This window comes from Ranitomeya imitator, chromosome 1 (genome assembly GCF_032444005.1).
Source record: "Ranitomeya imitator isolate aRanImi1 chromosome 1, aRanImi1.pri, whole genome shotgun sequence".
Taxonomy (NCBI): domain Eukaryota; kingdom Metazoa; phylum Chordata; class Amphibia; order Anura; family Dendrobatidae; genus Ranitomeya; species Ranitomeya imitator.
The window spans coordinates 777948959-777964457 of record NC_091282.1 but is presented as its reverse complement, the minus strand read 5'-3'; the positions used below and the strand labels follow the sequence as shown (position 1 = coordinate 777964457).

At 46.8% G+C, this 15499-nt stretch overlaps 1 protein-coding gene across 2 annotated transcripts in view; it reads right to left on the bottom strand.

The window, feature by feature from the left end:
- Window positions 1–15499, bottom strand: part of ZC3H14 (zinc finger CCCH-type containing 14) — a 33976-nt gene that overhangs the window by 2935 nt on the left and 15542 nt on the right. Inside the window, exons 11-16 of one of the 2 annotated variants that reach the window (XM_069736463.1) lie at window positions 14824–14983; window positions 14494–14708; window positions 13960–14068; window positions 13749–13885; window positions 6372–6451; window positions 5899–6005 (exon numbers count right to left, since the gene is read on the bottom strand). In XM_069736463.1, coding sequence (XP_069592564.1) covers window positions 5899–6005; window positions 6372–6451; window positions 13749–13885; window positions 13960–14068; window positions 14494–14708; window positions 14824–14983 — 808 coding nt within the window. Of the gene's footprint in view, window positions 1–5898; window positions 6006–6371; window positions 6455–13748; window positions 13886–13959; window positions 14069–14493; window positions 14709–14823; window positions 14984–15499 lie in introns of both variants that reach the window. The other variant, XM_069736455.1, reaches the window with a different exon arrangement.

The following is a 15499-nucleotide window of genomic DNA, read 5'->3' as shown; positions in this document are numbered from 1 at the left end:
CAACAACAAAAAAAGGTTCAGAACAGGAGAACCGTCGGAAAAGACAACCGTTAGCCCATCTAATCAGGTAGAACATAAACTACTTGATGACTTGGCAGCTAAACTCCAAGAGTATAGGGATGAGGATCTAGACGGGCGTTGGGAGACACAGTAAAAAATGAGCGGGAAAAGGAGGAAAATCCATGAAAAAAACATGGAGTGTGCCAAAGCCATGGAAACTTGGCTCTAGGAAGGAACACATAGACCCCAGATGAAATTGACGAAAGGAAGATCCATCCTGATGACATTGGAGACCCTATGTGTCCTGGACTCTCTGGAACAGGGAGAGGATTGTAATGTGTGGACCCACTTACCTAAGTGCAAGACCACATGACCAAAGAAACTAGTGGAAAGGATACAAATCTTGCTGAAGAAAGAAACTTATTTTCACAAAACTCCTCATTGGATTCAGGACTGGAGCAGCCTTCCGCACTGGTTGATACGTGCGCCGAGTAAGGTCCAATTCTTGTTCAAGGTGGGAGAACCTGTTCACGCCACCCTCTGAAATCAAATCCCGGAGCTGCTCGAGGCTTTATCCAGTGTCTGTAAGAAAGAAGAGTTCAGCACTAAGAAATAGATAGGGAGCTCTGGTATTGAGGTAGCTCAAAGGCCCCTAGGATAAAACAGAGAACAGTCATGAGAGTCATGGTATACATATGGGTGCTGACTCAGTAAAAGACAGCCAGAACATATAAACAGTGATTGGTAAATCGTCTATGATAGAAGTAACACACTGGATAATGAAGATAGCCTGAAGACAGTACTGCAAACTGACCTACGGACAGTTAGTAGTAGGCCCAAATAATCCGAAGATTTGGACAGGTCCCTGGAGAGCAACCTGCAAAGCGGGCCCGGAGCGTGGCCGAAGAAAAAACTGCGACCATCCGGTAACTGACACCAGCATGTTTGACCTAACTGAAAGTGGACTGGCCACTCATGCTGCCGCTGAGATCCAACCTGTGGTATGTGGTAGATTTTCTGTAAAAACTGTTAATAGACCACAGATGTTATGGATTGTGAAACACGCAGCAGAATGCACCTCTGACTAACCTGAAAGCGGACTGTAACCGCTGCTGCAGCCAACCAGAAATAATTAATACTGGGCACCTCTCTGTGAGTGGTTAACCGAAAAGAGTCTAGACAGATGTTTTGCAAAAAGACCCTGAGGTAGGTGAAAGAGGGCATTTCTGACTCACCTGAGTCTAGGACAGAAGAACGGGACTGATGCAGCACTCAACCTCGGCATTTCTGAACCACTGGAAAGACGGCGGATATCGACCACAAGTGTCTGGGAGATGACGCATGTAAACCCTGGGTAGCGGATAGAGTACTGCTGCAATCGAACGCGGGGAACATGAAGGAAAAGGCTTCTGACTCACCTGATACTGTACAGAATACCAATACCACTGCAGCAGACCAGACTAATGCACTGAAAATACGACAGTTTCAAAGTACCCTACTGTACCTGGTAGGTGGTGCGTCAAAAACCTTGATAACGGAAAGAGTACTGCTGCGGTTGTCTCTCAGTATCCTGCGACTGCTTTAGCATGGAAGGAACCCTGGAGAAGGGTATCAGAGAGAGTCAATTCTGTGTTGCGGTCTAGGTCTGGATACCTGACGGTGTTAGGCAGAACAACAGTTTCATGTGTAAAAGGCCACACCACAAAGTCTGTCCTGAAGTATATCCTGAACAGTCAGTTCTCCAGAAGGCCGAGTTGTAGGCTTGGAATCAGAGGGAGACTAAACTCTCTCTGTTGTGCACTTGTGTTCAGACCCTTGGGCCTGCGATTTGTGGTCAGCTTCTTTGTTCACTGAGCCACGGCAGACATGCTGGAGAATACAGACCTTTACACAGCTGGAAGTTGGTCTCCCAACACTGCAATCGTGAAGGGGTAGAAGCAGTTCATCTCTCTGCTTGCAGAGTAACGCTAGCATCTGAGAGGGCTGCGCTGATATGCAGCGAGGGGGCCTGTTGCCATGCTCCACTGAACTCATGTAATAGCAGATTTCACAACAGAAAAGTCTGAGAGGAGGCTGCAAGCGAAAATTCTACAGAGCAAACGGCATACGGCAGGACTTATAGAAGCCACTCTCACTGTGGAGGGTGCAGAGCGTGGGGAGTACTGCAATACGCATTGCTGTTCACTGCCCAGCTCTAGAGCACTCAATATATGAGCGACTGCGCTGCTTCAGGGTATTTAATACACCAGTCACTGCACGGCTCCATAGCACCTATTACCCCAGTGGCAGCCTAGCTCTACAGCACTCAATATATGAGCGACTGCAGTGTTTCTGAGCATGTAATATACCAGTTACTGTATGGCTCCATAGCACCTATTACCCCAGTGACTGCCCAGATCTAGAGCACTCATATGAGCGACTACACTACTCCAGAGTATTTAATACATTACACTAGTGACTGTACGGCTCCATAGCGCTCATTACACCAGCCCCAATAGGAATGATGGTGACTCCCAGTAATAACTGAGCCTGAAGATAGTGTTTCCCGTCCAAACTGTATTTTGCTGTGCCTGGCTTATACTTCGTACCCTGTTACCTGGATCAAGTGCTGCCTTCTGGGTCCAGGTGCCGGGAAATGTTCTGCAGGGAGAAGGTCACCGTCCGGATCCACAAGCCGGAAAAAGGGACAACCGCAAGAAGACTGACAGGGACCAAGAGGGCAAAAACGTGCACTGCAGAGAAGCACGCTGAAAGAGCCCGCTCTGAGGTCGGAGGGGGGTGGAGCCAAGCACCGGGTCTTGGCAGGAGAAACATGGCGCCGGCTCCAAGCGGAGAAATGGAGCAGAGGAGCGACAGGCGGGAGAGAAGCCCGCCCGAAATGCAGCGAAGAAGGGGGTGGAGCCAAGCACCGGGTCTGGGTAGGAGAAACATGGCACCGGCTCCAAGCAGAGAAATGGAGCAGAGGAGCGACAGGCGGGAGAGAAGCCCGCCTGAAATGCAGGGAAGAAGGGGGGGGGGGGGGAGGAGCCAAGCGCCGGGTCTGGGTAGGAGAAACATGGTGCCGGCTCCAATGAGCTGAGGGAGGGGGGTTTCCGGAAGGAATCAACAAGCGACGGGCGGGAGAAAAGTCTGCCCAAAGTGCAGGGAAGAGGGGGGGGGGGGGGCGGAGCCAACACCGCAACTAGGCCCGAGTGAAGGCGGGACCTAGATTACAGCTGATAACCTCCGGAGCATGGGAGAGTGGCGCGGAGGGCCATAAAAAACGCCAGAAAGAAGTTTAGTGCCCCAAATACCCCCGGATTTGAGGAAAAAACCCCTGTAATGCCCCACGCTGCTGCTAGGCCCGTGAAAAACTGGGACCTAGAGTCGGAGTGGAGGGCCCTGAAAAAGCCGCAAAGGTACACGTGAATTAGAGGGGATAGGCCCCTAATGCCCTCTAATAAAAGTTCTTTACGATGATCTTATTTTCTTGGTTCCTCTTCTTTCTGTACTGGGGAGGAGAGAGAGAAAATACCTCCTTATCCGGGATAGATCGAACGTCCGAAAAGTCTGTGGGACATCCGCATCTCCTCCAACCGACAGGCTCTGGTGGGCGAGTGGGTGGGAGACAGAGGCAGGACCGACGATCGGATCACCTCAACATGCTTCTGTGTTAGGGGCTGGGGTCCTGCCTATTAGACGTATGAGGATACGGGGTGGCAGTACACGCCGTACTCATAGTCTCTGTGGGAGTACAGTTGTGACTGTTCACACTGTATCCCTCCGTGGTACCTGAAAAGGAACGACGCACACTAAGGTAGAAATGGGTCTAATGAAAGACCCGTGTCCACCTCCTACTGACACTAAGCTAAACTGAAGTTCTTAATGCCAGTCGGTGGGGTGTACACTGCAGAGGAGGAGCTGCCTCCTAGTGGCAGCAGCATACAACCATGGTTCCTGTGTCTCCCAATGAGGCGATAGAGAAATGTATGTTACCGCGTTCAAGAAACACAAGATTACATTGACAGAAAGTTAAAGTTATGTAGATTTTCGTGGAGTTACTATAGGCGGCGGTCTAACCACAGAGAAGCTGCGATGGCAATATACCATGGCATCCATGGCTGGGATCGGAGTGGTCTCTGACCACAGCTGTAGTAAAAGGGATGAATATTACCAGACAGCACATTTCTTGTGACCATTTTCCACCCACGGGACATTACTTTCTGTACCCACTGTAGATATAGTGTTCAGACCCCTTTAAGTTTTTCACTCTGTTTCATTGCAGCCATTTGGTAAATTCAAAAAAGTTCATTTTTTTCTCATTAATGTACACTCTGCACCCCATCTTGACTGAAAAAAAAAAAATGTAGTAAGTTTTGCAAATTTATTAAAAAATAAAAACCGAAATATCACATGGTCATAAGTATTCAGACCCTTTGCTCAGACAATCATATTTACGTCACATGCTGTCCATTTCCTTCATTGGAGTCCAGCTGTGTTTAATTAAACTGATAGGACTTGATTTGGAAAGGCACACACCTGTCTATATAAGACCTCACAGCTCGCAGTGCATGGCAGACCAAATGAGAATCATGAGGTCAAAGGAACTGGCCAAGGAGTTCAGAGACAGAATTGTGGCAAGGCACAGATCTGACCAAGGTTGCAACAGAATTTCTGCAGTACTCAAGGTTCTTAAGAGCACAGTGGCCTCCATAATCCTTAAATGGAAGAAGTTTGGGACCACCTGACGTCTTCCTAGACCTGGCTGTCCAGCCAAACTGAGCAATTGTGGGAGAAGAGTCCTAAGATCACTGTGGCTGAGCTCCAGATATGCTGTAGGGAGATGGAAGAAAGTTCCACAAAGTCAACTATCACTGCAACCCTCCACCAGTCAGGCCTTCATGGCAGAGTGGCCCGACAGAAGCCTCTCCTCAGTGCAAGACATATGAAAGCCCATATAGAGTTTGCTAAAAAACACATGAAGGACTCCCAGACTATGAGAAATAAGATTCTCTGGTCCGATGAGACGACGATAGACCTTTTTGGTGATAATTCTAAGTGGTATGTGTGGAGAAAACCAGGCACTGCTCATCACCTGCCCAATTCAATCCCAACAGTGAAATATGATGGTGGCAGCATCATGATATGGGGGTGTTTTTCAGCTGCAGTGACAGGATTACTGGCTGTCATTGAAGGAAACATGAATGCGGCCAAGTACAGAGATATCCTGGATGAAAACCTCTTCCAGACTGCTCTGGACCTCAGACTTGGCCGAAGGTTCAACTTCCAACAAGACAATGACCCTAAGCACACAGCTAAAATAACAAAGGAGTGGCTTCAGAACAGCTCTGTGACCATTCTTGACTGGCCCAGCCAGAGCCCTGACCTAAACCCAATTGAGCATCTCTAGAGAGACCTGAAAATGGCTGTCCTCCAACGTTCACCATCCAACCTGATGGAACTGGAGGGGATCTGCAAGGAAGCATAGCAGAGGATCCCCAAATCCAGGTGTGAAAAACTTGTTGCATCATTCCCAAGAAGACTCATGGCTGTACTGGCTCGAAAGGGTGCTTCTACTCAATACTGAGCAAAGGGTCTGAATACTTATGACCATGTGATATTAGGTTGTTTTTTTTTAATACACTTGCAAAAATTACTACATTTCTGGGGGGTTTTCAGTCAAGATGGGGTGCAGAGTACATTGAGAAAAAAAATGAACTTTTTGAATTTACCAAATGGCTGCAATGAAACAGTGAAAAATTTAAAGGAGTCTAAATACTTTCCGTACCCACTGTATTTGCGTTAAACCTACAGGACCAGGTCATGTTTGCAAAAGGGAAAGGGTTATCTTTATGCAGCATGTTTTCAATGAAGCGTTCTGAGTTTATAGGCGAGCACATGGAAGGCCCCCGATGTTACCTGGCTTGTGTCCTGGTCCATGTCAGAGCATGGCGGGGCGGGACAGGAGCTGTGGGGTGATAGAACTCGCAGTCTGGGCGAGTGCAGTTACTGCTGAACCTGCAATGCTGAGAGTGGGAAGAAAAAGGAATGACATAAGTAATGGTGCCAAGCCTGATAGACAGGTTGGCGTTGGTCTGCTTTGGGATCCAGCACCGTGCTCTATGGCAGTTAGCAACAGAGGTGAGGAGTGCCAGAGGCTAACACCATATTCCCAGCAATCCTGGACACCTCTGCTGCTTAGTAGGCTTTGTAAGGTTAAGACGTATGTCGTGCCACAATGCACCAGAGATGCCCAGTATACCAGGCACAGGGGAGCAGCGGCAGAGAAGATGGCCCTTGCCCAGTGGCCACTGAGCACAGAACCAGTAAAGTGCAAATTCTTTTGCTCACATCTGAAGTTTGGCATAGAAATAGACCACGATCACTCTTACCTTGGGGTGATAGAATGGACACTCCGTCTTCTTACAAGCAGGGAAATAGCGGCATTGCTGCACCACGGGCGGGATATGCGCTACTGGAGACAAGAGAAACATTTACAAAGAGAATATGATGTGAAAACCTTGATATCCTGCACAAAGAAGTAAATCGTGTTTAATAAGCCGGTGACTGCTGCAGTCACTGGGCAGCCATGCCTCCCATTCCTACAGCTTTATTTCAAGTTGAGGATCCTCTCCACTGCTCTATCCTCCCACCCATGTAACGTCGCATATTTTATACTCCAATCTCAACCAAAGCAGCAATCGGTCTGCAGCTTGTGGAGATTAGGCTCAATCCCAGGACTGGAGAGGTGCCCAGGGTGATCACATCTCCTTTATCTATACAAGTCGTGTCAAGGTAAAAATATATGTCTTTATACTCTTTTGTACTTTTATATATTCTTATGCTGTGAAACAATAAGTTTTTCCCCTTTGCTTGCTAATGCAAATTTAACTGTATTTAAGATGGCTGCCAGTATTCACCTTTGCCCTACTTTTTGTTCTTGCCAAGAATCTACTTTCGTTTCTGAAGCTAAAGTATCGTTTCTGGAGAAATGGAAACTTAAAGTGACGTGGAGGAAGGAGGATCTATCATGACGTCAGGCCAACCAGAAGGACTGAATACTAGATACATTGCTTAAACCCCGCCTAACCCTGCCCTCTGCACACCTTCCCCCAATAGGTCATATAATGTTGTGTATATGAAATAAAGAGTTCAGTTGCTGTGAGGTTACCACTACGTGTGGAAGTATAAGCAGACACTGAGTTTGAACGAGCTTTTGTCTGACTCATTCTTCACTCTGGTACCACTGCTTCTAATCTGATTTGGAATGACTGGTGGATGAAGGGTATTGTCGTGACGACCCCGACAATTTGGCGCAACCAACGTGGGGCGTGGCCCGCGATCCGAGACCCCCTGGACCCATGCCTGGACGTCCGTGGACGACACCCGTAGTGGCTGACCTCGAGGACTGATCACCCTCTAAACACGGTAAGTGGAGAACACATACTATGTATGTGTCACACTTGCTAGTGTTTCAGCCGTTATTGGTTAGTCTGTGGTCTCCTTGGGTCTGGGGAGTGACCGGTCGAGTGGTGAGACCGAGCGTGATCCCGTGCCACGCTTCGAACCAGCAACTGAGAGACGTCGCACTCTGCGCGTCCTCGTGTACACCACACCTCCTCCACCGGTCATTGTACTCCATTCAACCACCCTACCCGTGACTATTGTGTAGTAGTGATAGAGTGAAAGATTGAGAAGTTTGTGGATTGGGGGCGGCTTAGAGGAAGGGATAGGAGACGCAGCCTCTGTGATATTGTACACGTTGGTAATTAAGACGTCCCAAGTGGGGGGACCACCAGAATCACATTGGTAATTAAGACGTCCCAAGTGGGGGGACCACCAGAATCACATTGGTAATTAAGACGTCCCAAGTGGGGGGACCACCAGAATCACATTGGTAATTAAGACGTCCCAAGTGGGGGGACCACCAGAATCTGAGTGGAGGGGTCTCACTAGGAGACAGCCTCCCAACGTTTAGAATATCGTGACAGGACAGACTGTAATCACTGGTGTTCAGGTTAGGGAAAAATATTGAGCGCGAGGCTCTTTATTCATAGCACGTCGAGCGCGAGGCTCCGTGTTAGGACACACGTGTTGCTGTCGCTGTCAGCGGCCTACTGCAGAAGGGCGTAGTATTCTGTGAGTCATGTTGCGTCTCTTGAAGCAGAAGTCCGTGCCCCACGAGTTAAGTGAGGATGCTGTGGAAGTCAAGACAATAGTAGAGTCACGGGAGGGCAAGAAGGCAGTCAAGAATGTTGAAAGAGAAAGGATTGTTAGAACAAGTGCAAGCTCATCTGCGAGTTGCGCGAGGTTTAAAGAAAGAGGTTGATGGAGAGGGAGGATGAAAGGATGCAGAGCCCGTGTTTGGTTATAAAATACCTCAATCATTGGTTTTTCTGAGGTGTTCTGGCATAGGAATTGTGTGAAGGTTTTGTAGAAATTAATTGAGTCTGAGAATTGCTGTATTCCGTTACTGTGGTTTTCCAAAACACCCCATGGGAGGGGGGGAGTCAAATAGCTGCGTTATTTTCTTTTGTGTTGAGGAATGCTGTAAATTCTTATTTCTGTGTTCGTAGCTGATGGGAGGGGTGAACCCCTGCGCAAATTGTTTGTGATTTTTTCCTCTTTGTGCTGCGGGCCAGAGAAAGGGGGGCCAAAGTTTTCAGAAGAACTTAACCTATTCTGTATCAGCAGCTGCAGCGATCTTTACTCGCTCTCTAGTCCCCCTCCCCCCGCAGTTTCAAGGACACAGCTCGCAGCTCGCTTCCTTATCAGTGGCCCGGGCTTCAGCTCCAGCCCCCCTCCCTTACACAAATCTAGTCTCATATTCCAATATTCATTTTAACCCTGTGTCTGGAAATCTCTCTCGCCATGTTAATTCTCAGACCAAGACAAGATAGATGGATTTGTAAATATTGCGGTCAGACAAACCCAGACTGGAGAAATACTTGTATAATCTGTGTTGCAACCCAACCTAAGTGAATTACACTGATTCCTGTCCAGATAAGATCACATGTAGTGATATAAGAAGCTGACACAGGATTGTGGTTAGTAGGTAGTGGGGACATTAATTTTGGGAGTAAGCTGACAGTAATCCTTTTGGGAAGGAGCTGTAGACCAGCATGTCATGTCACCCCCACCACCAGAGAACCAACCACATCAGGTAGTGTAAGACAGATACAGGAGTATTATCCCTGGAAGCCCTCTGACTAGCTAGCTACGCTAAAATAATTGGCTGACCCTGGGAACAAACCTTTCCCATTTTACAGACAATGATAATATGATGGACGTATAAGTGCACCTGAGCAGACCTAGAGAGTTGGTGAGCCAAGATGATTGTCAGATGGTCCTTACGTTATATAACCCCTATGTAGATGAGTATAATGAGATGTGTATCTTACATGTCCTTTCCCAATCAGTTTAAAAAATAAAAAAAAATTAGGGGGGATAGTGTGTTTAACTCTGTCAGTTAGAATATCCCTATGTCACGCTGCTTCAGTATGTGGGTAATTTTTTTGTGTTTTTTTTGTTGTGTGCACAGACAGAGCAGGAAGCCATTGTTGCCACTGTTAGTTTTCACAAGTATCTGGCAGATCTGAACTGTCAGGTTTCGGCCTCGAGACTTCGGTTCTGCCTTGGTCAAGTGATATTTTTGGGTCACTGTCTCCTTCAGGGTGCCAGACACCTCACAGAAGAAAGAAAAATAGCCGTCAGCTCCCTTCCATTCCCAAAAGATGAGACTGAACTCCAGCGTTTCCTTGGACTATGTACTTATTGTTGTCAGTGGATACCGGACGCATCCCGCATAATGCAATTTCTCTACAAAGCCCTGAAAGACTGTTCAAGATATGCTGATGATTTTGGCAGATTTCACACCGGATACGCTGTTACTACGGAAGACACTGTAGTGCACGGAGCTGCACTCACTCCCTCCCACCCTGTCAGGACAAGAAGCAGAATTTCAGGATCTGTCTACTGCATGTGTTCTGGCCAAAGACAGGCGGGCTAATATATACACGGACTCACAGTATGCATTTGGTATTGCTCATGATTTCGGAGCCCTATGAGCCAATCGAGGATTTGTTACTACTGCTGGGACTCCAGTGAAGAATGCTGAAGCTGTTAAAACCCTCATGAACTCAATCGAATTACCTACTCAGGTAGCCATTATCAAAGTTAAGGAGCACGGTACTATGGAACAGGCCACAGACTGGTGGTAACGCCTTTGCGGATATGCAAGCAAAAGCCGCTGCTCTTCTGCCTGTTGAACAGCCCATATCAGCTGTGGTGACCACACGCTCTCAGCGTAAACAGTTACAAGAAACACTGACTCTACAGGAACCTGATGAGCTATGCCAGACTGAGGTTTTCTGTCGGACCCCGCAAGACCGCTTAATGACGATGCAGAGAATGTCTCCAAAGGAAGAAGTGAAGCAGTGGAAAGCTGATGGAGCACGTATGGACAATGGTCGCTGGAAAAAGGACCAACTTGTGTGTCTCCCTAAGCAGATGTACCCTGCTATTGCCACGTGGGCGCATGGGCCCACACATCGAGGTATCTGTCAGACCTGCAATCCCGGTCAACCTCAACGTGTAACCCCGAAGCACCTTGCTAAGCGTGACTATCCTTTCCAAAAGCTCCAGGTGGACGACAGGACCACATCACGTTGCCTAAGTCTGGAAGGTATGAATATTGTCTGGTGGTTGTCGATATGTTCTCCATAAGCATTCCCCGTTACCAACATGACTGCAAAGATCACAGCAAAGAAACTGGTGATGGAAGTTATATGCAGATATGGTGTTCCAGAAGTTGCTGAAAGTTACCAAGGCCCGGACTTTCCTTCTCATGTGTATCAGGAGGTTCTGACAATGCTTGGATCCAATGTAGCCCTCCATACTCCGTACCATTCACAATCTAGTAGGAAAGTTAAGAGGCTGAACGGCACACTGAAGGGACAATTGACCAAAATGATGCAGGAGACTACGGCTCCATGGCCAGGGCTCTTACACATTCGTACTACCCCTATTGCAAAACATGGCCTGCCCCCATATGAGATATTGTTTGGTGCTAGGTTCTCAGTTGTAAATTTCCAGTCTTAGTAGTTGTCAGAAGAAACTGACCGTGCTGTTCAATATGTTATTCAGCTTAGTAAAAAAAAATGTTGCTAACACCCATGTTTTAGTTTCTTTTTCCCTTCCAGATTCAGCAGAAACCGATATTTGTCATAATTTGAAGTCTGGTGGTCTTATGGTCGTGAAAAGCTATGTCAGTAAAACTTGAAGGAAAGAGCACCTGGATCCACGCTTCACACTGCAAAAGAGACCGAACCAGCGCTTAGTCACAGTGGTGATCGAAGGAAAATGTTGCTGTTGTTTTTGGTCCTGAGGCTGGGGGCCATCCTCGACCCTACCTCCCCGGCCCCTATTGTAAATAAGAATTCCGGTGCCACTATACTCTGGGTAAATCTAACGGCCCCGGTAAATATCTGGAGATTTGATTTCTGCGATGTAGTCAAGTGCCCCGAGACTCAATGGGTCGTAGAGGGAATTATCCAGTATTATATATGTGTTACCAGAGATAACAATTGTACTGGGAAGATATTTTCATAATGTGTTTAATGGTGGATACTATGGGAATTTAGGCCATATACAGCTCCAGGATATTAGCTTCAGACCAACCAAGGCCCCCGTTACCAGTACACCTAAAACAGGCCTAGGTGAACGTTTGCAAAATGCAGTTAACGAACTAATCCCCATTCCAGGTCTTAGTTGGCAAGAAGTCTTCTCCATAGAAACACAAACAGCCCCAAGGAAAAAATTTATGGTTAGAATGGGTAAGATACAATGTAAGAGTCCAGAGTATCTCTGTAGGATGTATGGCTTGTGCTGCAGCGAATACACATCTATACACGTATGCATTGTTTTTTTCCTGATGACAATACCACTGCCTGTGTTATGAATCTGTTGAAGGGTCTAAAGTCCACTGATTGCTCAGATTATGTCCCACCAATTCATGAAGCACCTAAACTAATCCAGGAGGGATAACCATATTAGCTGATAATTATACCTGCTATAATTCCCACGACACTACAGGTACACCAGTAGGGGTCTTCGAGACAGGTTTCTGCAAAGGGAACAGTTCCCTAGATACTGACTTGCTAGCTAATCATACACAGTATATGTACGACATTTATTGGTTATGTGGAGATGGTAAGCTCCGTCCTAGGTTGCCTAATGCCTGGATAGGTCAATGCACCCTTGTTAAACTAGCTATGCAGTTCAAGATTTTACCTTGGGATCCGGAGACACCTGATGAATATACCAGAAAGAGGAGAAGTCTCGATCAGCTCCACATGAGTTATGAAGAAGATCCATTGGTATATGTCGATGGCATTGGAGTGCCAAGGGGGGTGCCTGACCAATTTAAGGCCCAGAACCAGATCTATGCTAGCTTTGCTTCCATAATCCCGCAGGTGCAGATTAATAAAAATGTTGATTGGATCAATTATATATATTACAGTGAACAAAGGTTTGTCAATTTCACCTGTGATGCTTTCCAAGGTATAGTTGAGGAATTGAGCCCTAACACTAGAATGACCCTCCAAAACTGACTAGCCCTTGATATGATCTTAGCTGAGAAAGGAGGAGTCTGTGGGATGGTGGGAGAGGAATGTTGTACCTAAATCCCTCAGAATTCTGGGGTAAATGGAAAGACCATGATAGCTCTTAAAAAGATAAATGGGTTAGCAGCAGAATTAAAAACTAATGTTGGAGTAGACACATCTTTCTTTTCCGGTTGGTTGGGTGGGCTCAAAGGATTCCTTCAACAAGCTTGTCTAGTACTGATTGCCCTTCTTGTAGTTGGATCAATAATCCTCTGTTGTGTTATTCCCCTGTATAAAAAGGTTATCACTGAGGCAACTCCGACTGGCACCTTCCTCAACCAAGAAGTAGACCCACTAGAGTGCGATGGCACTGATCCAGGGGAGATCCCCAAGTATGTTCCCCTCAAGAAGATAGACAAAACCCCTTACTCTCAGATGATGCAAAGAGATTTAGTTTAGGGACAGCGGGAGAACTCCATGTGAAGCTAGTGAAGGGTTCAGCTGCCTGGAGGCCTCTCACAAGGGGAGAGCTTCTGAGGTGTCTGGATGAAGAAATCCACCTCCCCTTTCCCCATCACATGGACAGTCTCGAAAGATCTTTCTTTTTAGGGAAAAACTTAGTGTTTAGGGGGGATTGTCAAGGTAAAAATATATGCCTTTATACTCTTTTGTACTTTTATATATTCTTATGCTGTGAAACAATAAGTTTTTCCCCTTTGCTTGCTAATGCAAATTTAACTGTATTTAAGATGGCTGCCAGTATTCACCTTTGCCCTACTTTTTGTTCTTGCCAAGAATCTACTTTCGTTTCTGAAGCTAAAGTATCGTTTCTGGAGAAATGGAAACTTAAAGTGACGTGGAGGAAGGAGGATCTATCATATGACGTCAGGCCAACCAGAAGGACTGAATACTAGATACATTGCTTAAACCCCGCCTAACCCTGCCCTCTGCACACCTTCCCCCAATAGGTCATATAATGTTGTGTATATGAAATAAAGAGTTCAGTTGCTGTGAGGTTACCACTACGTGTGGAAGTATAAGCAGACACTGAGTTTGAACCAGCTTTTGTCTGACTCATTCTTCACTCCGGTACCACTGCTTCTAATCTGATTTGGAATGACTGGTGGATGAAGGGTATTGTCGTGACGACCCCGACAGTCGTACCTGGTTTTATCGGAGGCGCTGGCATCCGTCTGCTGGCGTGTGTATACGGGCAGTCAGGCTTGCTGCACCTTGCATCAAATTTACAATTTGGATGTATGAAGAAGCATTTCTCTGCAAAGCGGCACTTGGGAAAAGCTCTGGAGGGAAAGGAGGACCATCAGCAGCCAGAGGGCGAGGGGGACACAGCTCGACTGTGCAGGCGGTCACTTACTTGCAGGATGTAGTGGGGTGGTGGTAGGTGCAGCGCTCCGCGTTCTTACATGCCGGCCAGTACTTGCAGCGCTCTGCAATTTTCGCTTTGGGTGGAACGTCACTGGACTCTGGTGAAGAAAGAGAACTTAGATAAGAGAAAACCTTTCCTGCAGAACGGCTCCACCATGTGCACTATGAATCTTCAAAATACACGGAATGCGTCTCTTCACACACGTCTTAGGCAATGTTCATATCAATGGCGACTGGTCACATCTGCAAATACCAGGTGCAATCAGGCATCATGGACGAGTGGGGGAGTTCCCAGATATTATGTGCGCCACAGCAAAAGGACCGAATACATGGCCCGAACTAACAGCTGCACACATTTTGTAAGTAAAAGCTTTACACAATATTATCGCTATGTTCCTGCTGCCTGGACATCATTGCTTCCGTTCCAGTATATACCCACTTTTATACTGCTGTCGGGGGAGAGAGCTGATGGCCACATCAGACCCTAAGTCTGCGGGTCGGCACTATCAGTGCTGGGACGTACCGTTTGTGCTAGATAGATCCTGGAGGATAGGGAAGCTCGGTTCAGTCCTATTCAGGGCATTATACTCCTCAGGATAATCGGCCTCTTCTTGTTCTGTGCAATTCATCGGCTCTTCCTCCACTTCTTGATCAGATAAGTACCCTGGAGGGCTGGGAACTCCTTCCAGGGTTACTATAAATTTTGGACTAGGAGGTTTTTCAGGCACCACAGATTCTCTGATGAGAATGAAAAGATAAAAACATAGTGGATTCACACCTGCGGTGTAAAGTAATGGTGCACTACATGGCGCTGAGTGCTACGCAAGAATCTGGACGGGAGATTTATACATACCTGGGCTGGATTAGTCGTCCCGACTGCGGCTGGCCCTCCAGGGCTGTGGGAATTCCTTGGACTGTGGTAATTCCTTGGACTGTAGGATCTTTGGCGACTTTGGGCCTTTTGAGGATGAAGGAGCGGCTGTCCGCGGGTCTGAGATTCTCCGCCTCCTCCTCTGATACAGAAACACACCAAGTATTAATAACAGCATCAGAATAATTTATACCGGGATCATGAATAATAATCTCACAAATGTACAGTATTGTGCATAGGAAGTCTTAGAAATACAGAGGTCTAATACTGCTCCAGAGCTGAATACACAAGTCGGCCTGATGGTGCATTTGCGTTGTTTTGACTCTTACATGGTGGTTGCCCCTATAAGACCATGCAATGGGATGATAAAGATAATCTGTTAAGCCACTGTATCATTTATTTTTAGTGGGATGTCTCCATAAAGAAATGCACAGTAAAACACTCAAACAAGACATAGACCTAACGCCTTGTCTTGACGTCTAATGTTGGAAGCTTTCCTGGTTCTCCCACTGCAAAAGCAACTTCAACTCAGTCTTCCTGAAAAAAATCAACAAGTATATAGAAACCGAAGGAGGGAATGCTCAGATATTACAGCTCTGAAGCTTGAAGAATAGTAAATGTTGCTCTGGAGCATTATGTGGTGTGTTATTCCACTACA